Source organism: Sebastes fasciatus, chromosome 19, assembly GCF_043250625.1.
Source record: "Sebastes fasciatus isolate fSebFas1 chromosome 19, fSebFas1.pri, whole genome shotgun sequence".
Classification (NCBI taxonomy): domain Eukaryota; kingdom Metazoa; phylum Chordata; class Actinopteri; order Perciformes; family Sebastidae; genus Sebastes; species Sebastes fasciatus.
Window position 1 is genome coordinate 20,977 of NC_133813.1, and position 20,178 is coordinate 41,154.

A 20,178-nucleotide genomic window follows, 5' to 3' on the forward strand; every position below is an offset into this window, starting at 1 on the left:
ATCTCTGTGGTTGTTTTGCGTCTCTTTGTGGTTGTTTTGCGTTTCTTTTTGGTTATTTTGCGTCTCTTTGTGGTTGTTTTGAGTCTTTTTGTGGTTGTTTTGCATCTCTTTGTGGTTGTTTTGTGTCTCTTTGTGGTCGTTTTGAGTCTTTTTGTGGTTGTTTTAAATCTCTTTGTGGTTGTTTTGCATCTCTTTGTGGTTGTTTTGCATCTCTTTGAGGTTGTTTTGCATCTCTAAATCTACTGTTCTGGTTTACATGACAGGTCAGAAATGATCCGACTGTAACCTGGTTACTGAAGTTAACACCCTGAATGTTGTGTTGTGATCTGATGGTGGAGCTGAGAGGAGAACGATGAAGAATCCAGAGACTATTGATCAGTGATGTTAATCTGTACAGTGAAGTAACTATCGATAATTAAACATGAAACTACAACAACAAACAGAAACAGTCATTAGAGGGCGCTGTTTCCACCAATTACACATTTACATTTAAAAGGTGATTACATTTTAATGTTCTTATGTAGTTCAGTCAACATCAGACTTATAGAACTATAATGAACTACCTTTAATCAGCAGGGTAGACTTGATTTCTACTCAGCTGTCTGCTCACAGTGATTCTGTTCATCTAATTCTTGAATGCTTTACCAACTGCTTTACCAACTGCTTTACCAGCTGCTTTTAGTTTACCATACCCGTACGACTGCGCTGCTTTGAGTCCTTTAACTTTCTCCATTCGAGCTTTCATCTCCTCCAGTTTCTGGACCTTCTCTCTGTCTCCTTTCTCCTTCATCTTCTCAATCAGGAAGTCCACGTAGACGTGAGTGGACAGTGAGTCCACATTCAGGGCGATCTGCTCCAGTTTGACGACATGCTTGAAGGACTTTTCCAGCCACTGATCCTTTCCTTTCTGAAGTTCTTGCATTTCCTTCTCAAGAGTTTCCAAAAGGCTCAACTTGCTCTCACTTCCTGCCTTGTTCTTTTCATATTTTTCTTTCACATCTTGTAGGGTCTTTTGAACTTTCTTTGTATTGGGCTCATAGATCCACTTTTCTTTCACATGATCTGATAGAGGACACTTCCCGGTGCATGCAATGCAGCGGCCACCTTTAACGACCACACAGTGTTTTGGGTACAAGGCCATTGTGCATGGATAGTGACAGTTCTCCTCACAGACATTACAGGTGACAGCTCCTCCTTTATTTAACCCAAACGCCCACCATCTCCTCTCACTGATAGGTACTTTAACTTTGTAGGGCTCATCAACTTCTACTGTGAACTTCTCATTGCGCTTCATCTCTTCTTCATGTTTCTTCAGAGCTTCCTGAATCTGTTTTATTTCTGTCTCTTTCAGTTCAGTCATCTCCATCCTCTCTTGCAGGTTTTGGATGCAGGCTGTCAGTCTGGCGCGTGCATCCAACACCTCAACAGTTGTTTTCAGGTTCTGAGGTGACGTTTCTTTCAGGTAATCAGTGAGTTGACCCATTTGGTCCTTTGTTAAGTCCCATGCACCTTTGAGAGCAGCCATATTTTTCTTTGTTCTCTGAGTGATCTGGCAGTTACTGAACATGAAATGAAGAGGCTCATTGTCTTCATCTTTGGCACATTTAATGTTTGCATCTTTGAGGGCCTGTAGAACATTTTTAGGTGACAAACCATTGGAGTGTGTGATGAGGGCTACGATGTTCTTCTCCATGTCGTTTCCAAACAGAGACATCACTGAGCTAAAGATGTACCTCAGTCGGTCATTCAGTCGATTCTCAGTTGATTTCAGCACCAGACCCACTGCATTGATCTCATGAACTCCATCACTTGAGCGGAACAAGTGAAATAAACTTTGATTGACGGTGGCATCCTCTTCAGTCCCTCTGGTGTCTCCGTATCCAGGAGTATCGATGATGGTCAGAGAGTACGGCAGAGTTTTACCTTCAAACCCAAAGATCTCGTACACGATCACATCTGTTGTCTGACTTTCTGATTGATTTTTCTTCTCCCCCTGGTCCTCTAAGATCTGAAACCAGACATCTTCCTTCCACTCCACTCCCATGGCGTAGTTGACCAGAGCGTTGATCAGAGTAGACTTTCCTGTTCCGGTTTCACCCACAAGCAAGATGGTTTTGTTTGTCTTGTTTGGATCTTTTTTACCCAGAGTCACTCTCTTTAGAGTAATTCCCTCTACATTTCCAATGTTCTCTTTCTTTGGTATCAGCTGGCGTACATCAGGAGATCCTGGCTGGATCAGAACTTTGCAGGGGATGTGTTCATATTTGGATGAGGTGTTCCTGTAGAAAAGTAAAGATATTAGCTAAAAAACTACTACGACTACTAATATAAAATGCCATTTAGTGTAATAATTAGGGCTGTCAATCAATTAAAATATTTAATTGTATGTAATGTAATAATGTAGTAATGTAATCAGGGTCGGAAATTAGCACCCGCCAAATGCGGGTAAATTGTTGACAGTGGCAGATAAAATCATCAGGCCATCCGCCACTTTGGCAGGCCCGTCGTCACGCGGAGGAAAAAAATATGATCGGGGAGGATGACAATTAATTTTGGGACGAATTTGGGAGAGTTGAAAGAAAAATACCTGTTACATTAGAATGAACGATGATGAAAATGACTGCACGTTTTGTGTAGCGCACCGTTATTATGAAACCTCCGTGACAACATAAACATAATAATGTAGTAATGTATTGATGTAATAATGTAGTAATGTATTGATTTAATAATGTAGTAATGTATTGATATAGTAATGTAATTATGTAGTAATGTATTGATGTAATGTGATGTAGTAATGTAGTAATGCATTGATGTAATAATGTAGTAATGTATTAATGTAATAATGTAGTAATGTATTGATGTAATAATGTAGTAATGTATTGATGTAATAATGTATTAGTGTATTGATGTAATAATGTAGTAATGTATTGATGTAATAATGTAGTAATGTATTGATGTAATAATGTAGTAATGTGTTGATGTAATAATGTGGTAATGTATTGATGTAATAATGTAGTAATGTGTTGATGTAATAATGTAGTAATGTATTGATGTAATAAGGTAGTAATGTATTGATGTAATAATGTAGTAATGTATTGATGTAATAATGTAGTAATGCATTGATGTAATAATGTAGTAATGCATTGATGTAATAATGTAGTAATGTATTGATGTAATAATGTAGTAATGCATTGATGTAGTAATGTAGTAATGTATTGATGTAATAATGTAGTAATGCATTGATGTAATAATGTAGTAATGTATTGATGTAATAATGTAGTAATGTATTGATGTAATAATGTAGTAATGCATTGATGTAATAATGTAGTAATGTATTGATGTAATAATGTAGTAATGCATTGATGTAATAATGTAGTAATGTATTGATGTAATAATGTATTGATGTAGTAATGCAGTAATGTATTGATGTAATAATGTAGTAATGTATTGATGTAATAATGTAGTAATGTATTGATGTAATAATGTAGTAATGTATTGATGTAGTAATGTAGTAATGTATTGATGTAATAATGTAGTAATGTATTGATGTAGTAATGTAGTAATGTATTGATGTAATAATGTATTGATGTAGTAATGCAGTAATGTATTAATGTAATAATGTAGTAATGTATTGATGTAATAATGTAGTAATGCATTGATGTAATAATGTAGTAATGTATTGATGTAATAATGTAGTAATGTATTGATGTAATAATGTAGTAATGCATTGATGTAATAATGTAGTACTGTATTGATGTAGTAATGTATTGATGTAATAATGTATTGATGTAGTAATGCAGTAATGTATTGATGTAATAATGCAGTAATGTATTGATGTAATAATGTAGTAATGTATTGAGGTAGTAATGTAGTAATGTATTGATGTAATAATGTAGTAATGCATTGATATAATAATGTAGTAATGTATTGATGTAATAATGTCGTAATGTATTGATGTAATAACGTAGTAATGCATTGATGTAATAATGTAGTAATGTATTGATGTTATAATGTAGTAATGTATTGATGTAGTAATGTAGTAATGTATTGATGTAGTAATGTAGTAATGTAGTAATGTATTGATGTAATAATGTAGTAATGTATTGATGTAGTAATGTAGTAATGTATTGATGTAATAATGTATTGATGTAGTAATGCAGTAATATATTGATGTAATAATGTAGTAATGTAGTAATGTATTGATGTAATAATGTAGTAATGTATTGAGGTAGTAATGTAGTAATGTATTGATGTAATAATGTAGTAATGCATTGATGTAATAATGTAGTAATGTATTGATGTAATAATGTAGTAATGTATTGATGTAGTAATGTAGTAATGTATTGATGTAGTAATGTAGTAATGTATTGATGTAATAATGTAGTAATGTATTGATGTTATAATGTAGTAATGTATTGATGTAGTAATGTAGTAATGTATTGATGTAATAATGTAGTAATGTATTGATGTAGTAATGTAGTAATGTATTGATGTAGTAATGTAGTAATGTAGTAATGTATTGATGTAATAATGTAGTAATGTATTGATGTAGTAATGTAGTATTGTATTGATGTAATAATGTATTGATGTAGTAATGCAGTAATGTATTGATGTAATAATGTAGTAATGTATTGATGTAATAATGTAGTAATGTATTGAGGTAGTAATGTAGTAATGTATTGATGTAATAATGTAGTAATGCATTGATGTAATAATGTAGTAATGTATTGATGTAATAATGTAGTAATGTATTGATGTAGTAATGTAGTAATGTATTGATGTAATAATGTATTGATGTAGTAATGCAGTAATGTATAAATGTAATAATGTAGTAATGTATTGATGTAATAATGTAGTAATGTATTGAGGTAGTAATGTAGTAATGTATTGATGTAATAATGTAGTAATGTATTGATGTAATAATGTAGTAATGTATTGATGTAATAATGTAGTAATGTATTGATGTAATAATGTAGTAATGCATTGATGTAATAATGTAGTAATGTATTGATGTAATAATGTAGTAATGTATTGATGTAATAATGTAGTAATGCATTGATGTAATAATGTAGTAATGTATTGATGTAATAATGTAGTAATGCATTGATGTAATAATGTAGTACTGTATTGATGTAGTAATGTAGTAATGTATTGATGTAATAATGTATTGATGTAGTAATGCAGTAATGTATTGATGTAATAATGTAGTAATGTATTGATGTTATAATGTAGTAATGTATTGATGTAGTAATGTAGTAATGTATTGATGTTATAATGTAGTAATGTATTGATGTAGTAATGTAGTAATGTATTGATGTAATAATGTATTGATGTAGTAATGCAGTAATGTATTGATGTAATAATGTATTGATGTAATAATGTAGTAATGTATTGATGTAATAATGTAGTAATGTATTGATGTTATAATGTAATAATGTATTGATGTAATAATGTAGTAATTTATTGATGTTATAATGTAATAATGTATTGATGTAATAATGTATTGATGTAGTAATGCAGTAATGTATTGATGTAATAATGCAGTAATGTATTGATGTAATAATGTAGTAATGTATTGATGTTATAATGTAGTAATGTATTGATGTAGTAATGTAGTAATGTATTGATGTAATAATGTATTGATGTAGTAATGCAGTAATGTATTGATGTAATAATGTAGTAATGTATTGATGTAATAATGTAGTAATGTATTGAGGTAGTAATGTAGTAATGTATTGATGTAATAATGTAGTAATGCATTGATGTAATAATGTAGTAATGTATTGATGTAATAATGTAGTAATGTATTGATGTAATAATGTAGTAATGCATTGATGTAATAATGTAGTAATGCATTGATGTAATAATGTAGTAATGTATTGATGTAATAATGCAGTAATGTATTGATGTAATAATGTAGTAATGCATTGATGTAATAATGTAGTAATGCATTGATGTAATAATGTAGTAATGTATTGATGTAATAATGTAGTAATGTATTGATGTTATAATGTAGTAATGTATTGAAGTAGTAATGTAGTAATGTATTGATGTAATAATGTAGTAATGTATTGATGTAGTAATGTAGTAATGTATTGATGTAATAATGCAGTAATGTATTGATGTAATAATGTAGTAATGTATTGATGTAATAATGTAGTAATGCATTGATGTAATAATGTAGTAATGCATTGATGTAATAATGTAGTACTGTATTGATGTAGTAATGTAGTAATGTATTGATGTAATAATGTAGTAATGTATTGATGTTATAATGTAGTAATGTATTGATGTAGTAATGTAGTAATGTATTGATGTAATAATGTAGTAATGTATTGATGTAATAATTTAGTAATGTATTGATGTAGTAATGTAGTAATGCATTGATGTAATAATGAAGTAATGCATTGATGTAATAATGTAGTAATGTATTGATGTAGTAATGCAGTAATGTATTGATGTAATAATGTAGTAATGTATTGATGTTATAATGTAGTAATGTATTGATGTAGTAATGTAGTAATGTATTGATGTAATAATGTATTGATGTAGTAATGCAGTAATGTATTGATGTAATAATGTAGTAATGTATTGATGTAATAATGTAGTAATGTATTGAGGTAGCAATGTAGTAATGTATTGATGTAATAATGTAGTAATGCATTGATGTAATAATGTAGTAATGTATTGATGTAATAATGTAGTAATGCATTGATGTAATAATGTAGTAATGTATAGATGTAGTAATGTAGTAATGTATTGATGTAATAATGTAGTAATGTATTGATGTAATAATGTATTGATGTAGTAATGCAGTAATGTATAAATGTAATAATGTAGTAATGTATTGATGTAATAATGTAGTAATGTATTGAGGTAGTAATGTAGTAATGTATTGATGTAATAATGTAGTAATGTATTGATGTAATAATGTAGTAATGTATTGATGTAATAATGTAGTAATGTATTGATGTAGTAATGTAGTAATGTATTGATGTAATAATGTATTGATGTAGTAATGCAGTAATGTATAAATGTAATAATGTAGTAATGTATTGATGTAATAATGTAGTAATGTATTGAGGTAGTAATGTAGTAATGTATTGATGTAATAATGTAGTAATGTATTGATGTAATAATGTAGTAATGTATTGATGTAATAATGTAGTAATGTATTGATGTAATAATGTAGTAATGCATTGATGTAATAATGTAGTAATGTATTGATGTAATAATGTAGTAATGTATTGATGTAATAATGTAGTAATGCATTGATGTAATAATGTAGTAATGTATTGATGTAATAATGTAGTAATGTATTGATGTAATAATGTATTGATGTAGTAATGCAGTAATGTATTGATGTAATAATGTAGTAATGTATTGATGTTATAATGTAGTAATGTATTGATGTAGTAATGTAGTAATGTATTGATGTTATAATGTAGTAATGTATTGATGTAGTAATGTAGTAATGTATTGATGTAATAATGTATTGATGTAGTAATGCAGTAATGTATTGATGTAATAATGTATTGATGTAATAATGTAGTAATGTATTGATGTAATAATGTAGTAATGTATTGATGTTATAATGTAATAATGTATTGATGTAATAATGTAGTAATGTATTGATGTTATAATGTAATAATGTATTGATGTAATAATGTATTGATGTAGTAATGCAGTAATGTATTGATGTAATAATGCAGTAATGTATTGATGTAATAATGTAGTAATGTATTGATGTTATAATGTAGTAATGTATTGATGTAGTAATGTAGTAATGTATTGATGTAATAATGTATTGATGTAGTAATGCAGTAATGTATTGATGTAATAATGTAGTAATGTATTGATGTAATAATGTAGTAATGTATTGAGGTAGTAATGTAGTAATGTATTGATGTAATAATGTAGTAATGCATTGATGTAATAATGTAGTAATGTATTGATGTAATAATGTAGTAATGTATTGATGTAATAATGTAGTAATGCATTGATGTAATAATGTAGTAATGCATTGATGTAATAATGTAGTAATGTATTGATGTAATAATGCAGTAATGTATTGATGTAATAATGTAGTAATGCATTGATGTAATAATGTAGTAATGCATTGATGTAATAATGTAGTAATGTATTGATGTAATAATGTAGTAATGCATTGATGTTATAATGTAGTAATGTATTGATGTAGTAATGTAGTAATGTATTGATGTAATAATGTAGTAATGTATTGATGTAGTAATGTAGTAATGTATTGATGTAATAATGCAGTAATGTATTGATGTAATAATGTAGTAATGTATTGATGTAATAATGTAGTAATGCATTGATGTAATAATGTAGTAATGCATTGATGTAATAATGTAGTACTGTATTGATGTAGTAATGTAGTAATGTATTGATGTAATAATGTAGTAATGTATTGATGTTATAATGTAGTAATGTATTGATGTAGTAATGTAGTAATGTATTGATGTAATAATGTAGTAATGTATTGATGTAATAATTTAGTAATGTATTGATGTAGTAATGTAGTAATGCATTGATGTAATAATGTAGTAATGTATTGATGTAGTAATGCAGTAATGTATTGATGTAATAATGTAGTAATGTATTGATGTTATAATGTAGTAATGTATTGATGTAGTAATGTAGTAATGTATTGATGTAATAATGTATTGATGTAGTAATGCAGTAATGTATTGATGTAATAATGTAGTAATGTATTGATGTAATAATGTAGTAATGTATTGAGGTAGTAATGTAGTAATGTATTGATGTAATAATGTAGTAATGCATTGATGTAATAATGTAGTAATGTATTGATGTAATAATGTAGTAATGCATTGATGTAATAATGTAGTAATGTATAGATGTAGTAATGTAGTAATGTATTGATGTAATAATGTAGTAATGTATTGATGTTATAATGTAGTAATGTATTGATGTAGTAATGTAGTAATGTATTGATGTAATAATGTAGTAATGTATTGATGTAGTAATGTAGTAATGTATTGATGTAATAATGTAGTAATGTATTGATGTAATAATGTAGTAATGCACTGATGTAATAATGTAGTAATGTATTGATGTAGTAATGTAGTAATGTATTGATGTAATAATGTAGTAATGTATTGATGTTATAATGTAGTAATGTATTGATGTAGTAATGTAGTAATGTATTGATGTAATAATGTAGTAATGTATTGATGTAATAATGTAGTAATGTATTGATGTAGTAATGTAGTAATGTATTGATGTAATAATGTAGTAATGTATTGATGTAATAATGTAGTAATGTATTGATGTAATAATGTAGTAATGCATTGATGTAATAATGTAGTACTGTATTGATGTAGTAATGTAGTAATGTGTTGATTTAATAATGTAGTAATGTATTGATGTAATAATGTAGTAATATATTGATGTAATAATGTAGTAATATATTGATGTAATGTGATGTAATAATGTAGTAATGTATCGATGTAATAATGTAGTAATGTATTGATGTAATAATGTAGTAATGCATTGATGTAATAATTTAGTAATGTATTGATGTAATAATGTAGTAATGTATTGATGTAATAATGTAGTAATGCATTGATGTAATAATGTAGTAATGTATTGATGTAATCATGTAGTAATGCATTGATGTAATAATGTAGTAATGCATTGATGTAATAATGTAGTACTGTATTGATGTAGTAATGTAGTAATGTATTGATGTAGTAATGTAGTAATGTATTGATGTAATAATGTAGTAATGTATTGATGTAGTAATGTAGTAATGTATTGATGTAATAATGCAGTAATGTATTGATGTAATAATGTAGTAATGTATTGATGTATTAATGTAGTAATGTATTGATGTAGTAATGTAGTAATGTATTGATGTAATAATGTAGTAATGTATTGATGTATTAATGTAGTAATGCATTGATGTAATAATGTAGTAATGCATTGATGTAATAATGCAGTACTGTATTGATGTAATAATGTAGTAATGTATTGATGTTATAATGTAGTAATGTATTGATGTAGTAATGTAGTAATGTATTGATGTAATAATGTAGTAATGTATTGATGTAATAATTTAGTAATGTATTGATGTAGTAATGTAGTAATGTATTGATGTAATAATGTAGTAATGTATTGATGTAATAATGTAGTAATGCATTGATGTAATAATGTAGTAATATATTGATGTAATGTGATGTAATAATGTAGTAATGTATCGATGTAATAATGTAGTAATGCATTGATGTAATAATGTAGTAATGTATTGATGTAATAATGTAGTAATGCATTGATGTAATAATGTATTGATGTAGTAATGCAGTAATGTATTAATGTAATAATGTAGTAATGTATTGATGTAATAATGTAGTAATGTATTGAGGTAGTAATGTAGTAATATATTGATGTAATAATGTAGTAATGCATTGATGTAATAATGTAGTAATGTATTGATGTAATAATGTAGTAATGTATTGATGTAATAATGTAGTAATGCATTGATGTAATAATGTAGTAATGCATTGATGTAATAATGTAGTAATGCATTGATGTAATAATGTAGTACTGTATTGATGTAGTAATGTAGTAATGTATTGATGTAATAATGCAGTAATGTATTGATGTAATAATGTAGTAATGTATTGAGGTAGTAATGTAGTAATGTATTGATGTAATAATGTAGTAATGCATTGATGTAATAATGTAGTACTGTATTGATGTAGTAATGTAGTAATGTATTGATGTAATAATGCAGTAATGTATTGATGTAATAATGTAGTAATGTATTGAGGTAGTAATGTAGTAATGTATTGATGTAATAATGTAGTAATGCATTGATATAATAATGTAGTAATGTATTGATGTAATAATGTAGTAATGTATTGATGTAATAATGTAGTAATGCATTGATGTAATAATGTAGTAATGTATTGATGTTATAATGTAGTAATGTATTGATGTAGTAATGTAGTAATGTATTGATGTAGTAATGTAGTAATGTATTGATGTTATAATGTAGTAATGTATTGATGTAGTAATGTAGTAATGTATTGATGTAGTAATGTAGTAATGTAGTAATGTATTGATGTAATAATGTTGTAATGTATTGATGTAGTAATGTAGTAATGTATTGATGTAATAATGTATTGATGTAGTAATGCAGTAATATATTGATGTAATAATGTAGTAATGTAGTAATGTATTGATGTAATAATGTAGTAATGTATTGAGGTAGTAATGTAGTAATGTATTGATTTAATAATGTAGTAATGCATTGATGTAATAATGTAGTAATGTATTGATGTAATAATGTAGTAATGTATTGATGTAGTAATGTAGTAATGTGTTGATGTAATAATGTATTGATGTAGTAATGCAGTAATGTATTAATGTAATAATGTAGTAATGTATTGATGTAGTAATGTAGTAATGTATTGATGTAATAATGTAGTAATGTATTGATGTTATAATATAGTAATGTATTGATGTAGTAATGTAGTAATGTATTGATGTAATAATGTAGTAATGTATTGATGTAGTAATGTAGTAATGTATTGATGTAGTAATGTAGTAATGTAGTAATGTATTGATGTAATAATGTAGTAATGTATTGATGTAGTAATGTAGTATTGTATTGATGTAATAATGTATTGATGTAGTAATGCAGTAATGTATTGATGTAATAATGTAGTAATGTATTGATGTAATAATGTAGTAATGTATTGAGGTAGTAATGTAGTAATGTATTGATGTAATAATGTAGTAATGCATTGATGTAATAATGTAGTAATGTATTGATGTAATAATGTAGTAATGTATTGATGTAGTAATGTAGTAATGTATTGATGTAATAATGTATTGATGTAGTAATGCAGTAATGTATAAATGTAATAATGTAGTAATGTATTGATGTAATAATGTAGTAATGTATTGAGGTAGTAATGTAGTAATGTATTGATGTAATAATGTAGTAATGTATTGATGTAATAATGTAGTAATGTATTGATGTAATAATGTAGTAATGTATTGATGTAGTAATGTAGTAATGTGTTGATTTAATAATGTAGTAATGTATTGATGTTATAATGTAGTAATGTATTGATGTAGTAATGTAGTAATGTATTGATGTAATAATGTAGTAATGTATTGATGTAGTAATGTAGTAATGTATTGATGTAGTAATGTAGTAATGTATTGATGTAATAATGTAGTAATGTATTGATATAATAATGTAGTAATGTATTGTTGTAGTAATGTAGTAATGTATTGATGTAATAATGTAGTAATGTATTGTTGTAGTAATGTAGTAATGTATTGATGTAATAATGTAGTAATGTATTGTTGTAGTAATGTAGTAATGTATTGATGTAATAATGTAGTAATGTATTGATGTTATAATGTAGTAATGTATTGATGTAGTAATGTAGTAATGTATTGATGTAATAATGCAGTAATGTATTGATGTAATAATGTAGTAATGTATTGATGTAATTATGTAGTAATGCATTGATGTAATAATGTAGTAATGCATTGATGTAATAATGTAGTACTGTATTGATGTAGTAATGTAGTAATGTATTGATGTAATAATGTAGTAATGTATTGATGTTATAATGTAGTAATGTATTGATGTAGTAATGTAGTAATGTATTGATGTAATAATGTAGTAATGTATTGATGTAATAATGTAGTAATGTATTGATGTTATAATGTAGTAATGTATTGATGTAGTAATGTAGTAATGTATTGATGTAATAATGTAGTAATGTATTGATGTAATAATTTAGTAATGTATTGATGTAGTAATGTAGTAATGTATTGATGTAATAATGTAGTAATGTATTGATGTAATAATGTAGTAATGTATTGATGTAATAATGTAGTAATGCATTGATGTAATAATGTAGTAATATATTGATGTAATGTGATGTAATAATGTAGTAATGCATTGATGTAATAATGTAGTAATGTATTGATGTAATAATGTAGTAATGCATTGATGTAATAATTTAGTAATGTATTGATGTAATAATGTAGTAATGTATTGATGTAATAATGTAGTAATGTATTGATGTAGTAATATATTGATGTAGTAATGTAGTAATGTATTGATGTAATAATGTAGTAATGTATTGATGTAATAATGTAGTAATGTATTGATGTAATAATGTAGTAATGCATTGATGTAATAATGTAGTACTGTATTGATGTAGTAATGTAGTAATGTGTTGATTTAATAATGTAGTAATGTATTGATGTAATAATGTAGTAATATATTGATGTAATAATGTAGTAATATATTGATGTAATGTGATGTAATAATGTAGTAATGTATCGATGTAATAATGTAGTAATGTATTGATGTAATAATGTAGTAATGCATTGATGTAATAATTTAGTAATGTATTGATGTAATAATGTAGTAATGTATTGATGTAATAATGTAGTAATGCATTGATGTAATAATGTAGTAATGTATTGATGTAATAATGTAGTACTGTATTGATGTAGTAATGTAGTAATGTATTGATGTAATAATGTAGTAATGTATTGATGTAATAATTTAGTAATGTATTGATGTAGTAATGTAGTAATGTATTGATGTAATAATGTAGTAATGTATTGATGTAATAATGTAGTAATGTATTGATGTAATAATGTAGTAATGTATTGATGTTATAATGTAGTAATGTATTGATGTAGTAATGTAGTAATGTATTGATGTAATAATGTAGTAATGTATTGATGTAATAATTTAGTAATGTATTGATGTAGTAATGTAGTAATGTATTGATGTAATAATGTAGTAATGTATTGATGTAATAATGTAGTAATGTATTGATGTAATAATGTAGTAATGTATTGAGGTAGTAATGCAGTAATGTATTGATGTAATAATGTAGTAATGCATTGATGTAATAATGCAGTAATGTATTGATGTAATAATGTAGTAATGTATTGATGTAATAATGTAGTAATGCATTGATGTAATAATGTAGTAATGCATTGATGTAATAATGTAGTACTGTATTGATGTAGTAATGTAGTAATGTATTGATGTAATAATGTAGTAATGTATTGATGTTATAATGTAGTAATGTATTGATGTAGTAATGTAGTAATGTATTGATGTAATAATGTATTGATGTAGTAATGCAGTAATGTATTGATGTAATAATGTAGTAATGTATTGATGTAATAATGTAGTAATGTATTGAGGTAGTAATGTAGTAATGTATTGATGTAATAATGTAGTAATGCATTGATGTAATAATGTAGTAATGTATTGATGTAATAATGTAGTAATGTATTGATGTAATAATGTAGTAATGCATTGATGTAATAATGTAGTAATGTATTGTTGTAGTAATGTAGTAATGCATTGATGTAATAATGTAGTAATGTATTGATGTTATAATGTAGTAATGTATTGATGTAGTAATGTAGTAATGTATTGATGCAATAATGTAGTAATGTATTGATGTAGTAATGTAGTAATGTATTGATGTAATAATGCAGTAATGTATTGATGTAATAATGTAGTAATGTATTGATGTAATTATGTAGTAATGCATTGATGTAATAATGTAGTAATGCATTGATGTAATAATGTAGTACTGTATTGATGTAGTAATGTAGTAATGTATTGATGTAATAATGTAGTAATGTATTGATGTTATAATGTAGTAATGTATTGATGTAGTAATGTAGTAATGTATTGATGTAATAATGTAGTAATGTATTGAGGTATTTATGTAGTAATGTATTGATGTAATAATGTAGTAATGCATTGATGTAATAATGTAGTAATGTATTGTTGTAGTAATGTAGTAATGTATTGATGTAATAATGTAGTAATGTATTGATGTTATAATGTAGTAATGTATTGATGTAGTAATGTAGTAATGTATTGATGTAATAATGTAGTAATGTATTGATGTAGTAATGTAGTAATGTATTGATGTAATAATGCAGTAATGTATTGATGTAATAATGTAGTAATGTATTGATGTAATAATGTATTGATGTAGTAATGCAGTAATGTATTGATGTAATAATGTAGTAATGTATTGATGTAATAATGTAGTAATGTATTGAGGTAGTAATGTAGTAATGTATTGATGTAATAATGTAGTAATGCATTGATGTAATAATGTAGTAATGTATTGATGTAATAATGTAGTAATGTATTGATGTAATAATGTAGTAATGCATTGATGTAATAATGTAGTAATGTATTGTTGTAGTAATGTAGTAATGTATTGATGTAATAATGTAGTAATGTATTGATGTTATAATGTAGTAATGTATTGATGTAGTAATGTAGTAATGTATTGATGTAATAATGTAGTAATGTATTGATATAATAATGTAGTAATGTATTGTTGTAGTAATGTAGTAATGTATTGATGTAATAATGTAGTAATGTATTGTTGTAGTAATGTAGTAATGTATTGATGTAATAATGTAGTAATGTATTGTTGTAGTAATGTAGTAATGTATTGATGTAATAATGTAGTAATGTATTGATGTTATAATGTAGTAATGTATTGATGTAGTAATGTAGTAATGTATTGATGTAATAATGCAGTAATGTATTGATGTAATAATGTAGTAATGTATTGATGTAATTATGTAGTAATGCATTGATGTAATAATGTAGTAATGCATTGATGTAATAATGTAGTACTGTATTGATGTAGTAATGTAGTAATGTATTGATGTAATAATGTAGTAATGTATTGATGTTATAATGTAGTAATGTATTGATGTAGTAATGTAGTAATGTATTGATGTAATAATGTAGTAATGTATTGATGTAATAATGTAGTAATGTATTGATGTTATAATGTAGTAATGTATTGATGTAGTAATGTAGTAATGTATTGATGTAATAATGTAGTAATGTATTGATGTAATAATTTAGTAATGTATTGATGTAGTAATGTAGTAATGTATTGATGTAATAATGTAGTAATGTATTGATGTAATAATGTAGTAATGTATTGATGTAATAATGTAGTAATGCATTGATGTAATAATGTAGTAATATATTGATGTAATGTGATGTAATAATGTAGTAATGCATTGATGTAATAATGTAGTACTGTATTGATGTAGTAATGTAGTAATGTATTGATGTAATAATGTAGTAATGTATTGATGTTATAATGTAGTAATGTATTGATGTAGTAATGTAGTAATGTATTGATGTAATAATGTAGTAATGTATTGAGGTATTTATGTAGTAATGTATTGATGTAATAATGTAGTAATGCATTGATGTAATAATGTAGTAATGTATTGTTGTAGTAATGTAGTAATGTATTGATGTAATAATGTAGTAATGTATTGATGTTATAATGTAGTAATGTATTGATGTAGTAATGTAGTAATGTATTGATGTAATAATGTAGTAATGTATTGATGTAGTAATGTAGTAATGTATTGATGTAATAATGCAGTAATGTATTGATGTAATAATGTAGTAATGTATTGATGTAATAATGTATTGATGTAGTAATGCAGTAATGTATTGATGTAATAATGTAGTAATGTATTGATGTAATAATGTAGTAATGTATTGAGGTAGTAATGTAGTAATGTATTGATGTAATAATGTAGTAATGCATTGATGTAATAATGTAGTAATGTATTGATGTAATAATGTAGTAATGTATTGATGTAAAAATGTAGTAATGCATTGATGTAATAATGTAGTAATGTATTGTTGTAGTAATGTAGTAATGTATTGATGTAATAATGTAGTAATGTATTGATGTTATAATGTAGTAATGTATTGATGTAGTAATGTAGTAATGTATTGATGTAATAATGTAGTAATGTATTGATATAATAATGTAGTAATGTATTGTTGTAGTAATGTAGTAATGTATTGATGTAATAATGTAGTAATGTATTGTTGTAGTAATGTAGTAATGTATTGATGTAATAATGTAGTAATGTATTGTTGTAGTAATGTAGTAATGTATTGATGTAATAATGTAGTAATGTATTGATGTTATAATGTAGTAATGTATTGATGTAGTAATGTAGTAATGTATTGATGTAATAATGCAGTAATGTATTGATGTAATAATGTAGTAATGTATTGATGTAATTATGTAGTAATGCATTGATGTAATAATGTAGTAATGCATTGATGTAATAATGTAGTACTGTATTGATGTAGTAATGTAGTAATGTATTGATGTAATAATGTAGTAATGTATTGATGTTATAATGTAGTAATGTATTGATGTAGTAATGTAGTAATGTATTGATGTAATAATGTAGTAATGTATTGATGTAATAATGTAGTAATGCATTGATGTAATAATGTAGTAATGCATTGATGTAATAATGTAGTACTGTATTGATGTAGTAATGTAGTAATGTATTGATGTAATAATGTAGTAATGTATTGATGTTATAATGTAGTAATGTATTGATGTAGTAATGTAGTAATGTATTGATGTAATAATGTAGTAATGTATTGATGTAATAATGTAGTAATGTATTGATGTTATAATGTAGTAATGTATTGATGTAGTAATGTAGTAATGTATTGATGTAATAATGTAGTAATGTATTGATGTAATAATTTAGTAATGTATTGATGTAGTAATGTAGTAATGTATTGATGTAATAATGTAGTAATGTATTGATGTAATAATGTAGTAATGTATTGATGTAATAATGTAGTAATGCATTGATGTAATAATGTAGTAATATATTGATGTAATGTGATGTAATAATGTAGTAATGCATTGATGTAATAATGTAGTACTGTATTGATGTAGTAATGTAGTAATGTATTGATGTAATAATGTAGTAATGTATTGATGTTATAATGTAGTAATGTATTGATGTAGTAATGTAGTAATGTATTGATGTAATAATGTAGTAATGTATTGAGGTATTTATGTAGTAATGTATTGATGTAATAATGTAGTAATGCATTGATGTAATAATGTAGTAATGTATTGTTGTAGTAATGTAGTAATGTATTGATGTAATAATGTAGTAATGTATTGATGTTATAATGTAGTAATGTATTGATGTAGTAATGTAGTAATGTATTGATGTAATAATGTAGTAATGTATTGATGTAGTAATGTAGTAATGTATTGATGTAATAATGCAGTAATGTATTGATGTAATAATGTAGTAATGTATTGATGTAATAATGTATTGATGTAGTAATGCAGTAATGTATTGATGTAATAATGTAGTAATGTATTGATGTAATAATGTAGTAATGTATTGAGGTAGTAATGTAGTAATGTATTGATGTAATAATGTAGTAATGCATTGATGTAATAATGTAGTAATGTATTGATGTAATAATGTAGTAATGTATTGATGTAAAAATGTAGTAATGCATTGATGTAATAATGTAGTAATGTATTGTTGTAGTAATGTAGTAATGTATTGATGTAATAATGTAGTAATGTATTGATGTTATAATGTAGTAATGTATTGATGTAGTAATGTAGTAATGTATTGATGTAATAATGTAGTAATGTATTGATATAATAATGTAGTAATGTATTGTTGTAGTAATGTAGTAATGTATTGATGTAATAATGTAGTAATGTATTGTTGTAGTAATGTAGTAATGTATTGATGTAATAATGTAGTAATGTATTGTTGTAGTAATGTAGTAATGTATTGATGTAATAATGTAGTAATGTATTGATGTTATAATGTAGTAATGTATTGATGTAGTAATGTAGTAATGTATTGATGTAATAATGCAGTAATGTATTGATGTAATAATGTAGTAATGTATTGATGTAATTATGTAGTAATGCATTGATGTAATAATGTAGTAATGCATTGATGTAATAATGTAGTACTGTATTGATGTAGTAATGTAGTAATGTATTGATGTAATAATGTAGTAATGTATTGATGTTATAATGTAGTAATGTATTGATGTAGTAATGTAGTAATGTATTGATGTAATAATGTAGTAATGTATTGATGTAATAATGTAGTAATGCATTGATGTAATAATGTAGTAATGCATTGATGTAATAATGTAGTACTGTATTGATGTAGTAATGTAGTAATGTATTGATGTAATAATGTAGTAATGTATTGATGTTATAATGTAGTAATGTATTGATGTAGTAATGTAGTAATGCATTGATGTAATAATGTAGTAATATATTGATGTAATGTGATGTAATAATGTAGTAATGTATCGATGTAATAATGTAGTAATGCATTTATGTAATAATGTAGTAATGTATTGATGTAATAATGTAGTAATGCATTGATGTAATAATGTATTGATGTAGTAATGCAGTAATGTATTAATGTAATAATGTAGTAATGTATTGATGTAATAATGTAGTAATGTATTGAGGTAGTAATGCAGTAATGTATTGATGTAATAATGTAGTAATGCATTGATGTAATAATGTAGTAATGTATTGATGTAATAATGTAGTAATGTATTGATGTAATAATGTAGTAATGCATTGATGTAATAATGTAGTAATGCATTGATGTAATAATGTAGTAATGCATTGATGTAATAATGTAGTACTGTATTGATGTAGTAATGTAGTAATGTATTGATGTAATAATGTAGTAATGTATTGATGTTATAATGTAGTAATGTATTGATGTAGTAATGTAGTAATGTATTGATGTAATAATGTATTGATGTAGTAATGCAGTAATGTATTGATGTAATAATGTAGTAATGTATTGATGTAATAATGTAGTAATGTATTGAGGTAGTAATGTAGTAATGTATTGATGTAATAATGTAGTAATGCATTGATGTAATAATGTAGTAATGTATTGATGTAATAATGTAGTAATGTATTGATGTAATAATGTAGTAATGCATTGATGTAATAATGTAGTAATGTATTGTTGTAGTAATGTAGTAATGTATTGATGTAATAATGCAGTAATGTATTGATGTTATAATGTAGTAATGTATTGATGTAGTAATGTAGTAATGTATTGATGTAATAATGTAGTAATGTTTTGATGTAGTAATGTAGTAATGTATTGATGTAATAATGCAGTAATGTATTGATGTAATAATGTAGTAATGTATTGATGTAATTATGTAGTAATGCATTGATGTAATAATGTAGTAATGCATTGATGTAATAATGTAGTACT

General features: G+C 25.4%; 1 protein-coding gene across 1 annotated transcript in view; it reads right to left on the bottom strand.

Moving 5' to 3' along the window:
* Positions 1–360: 360 nt before the first annotated feature.
* LOC141757599 (uncharacterized) overlaps positions 361–20,178 on the bottom strand; it is a 53,538-nt gene continuing 33,720 nt past the window's right edge. The window contains exon 3 of the mRNA XM_074618182.1: positions 361–2,279. Coding sequence (XP_074474283.1) covers positions 626–2,279 — 1,654 coding nt within the window. The 3' untranslated portion in view covers positions 361–625. The remainder of the gene's footprint in view (positions 2,280–20,178) is intronic.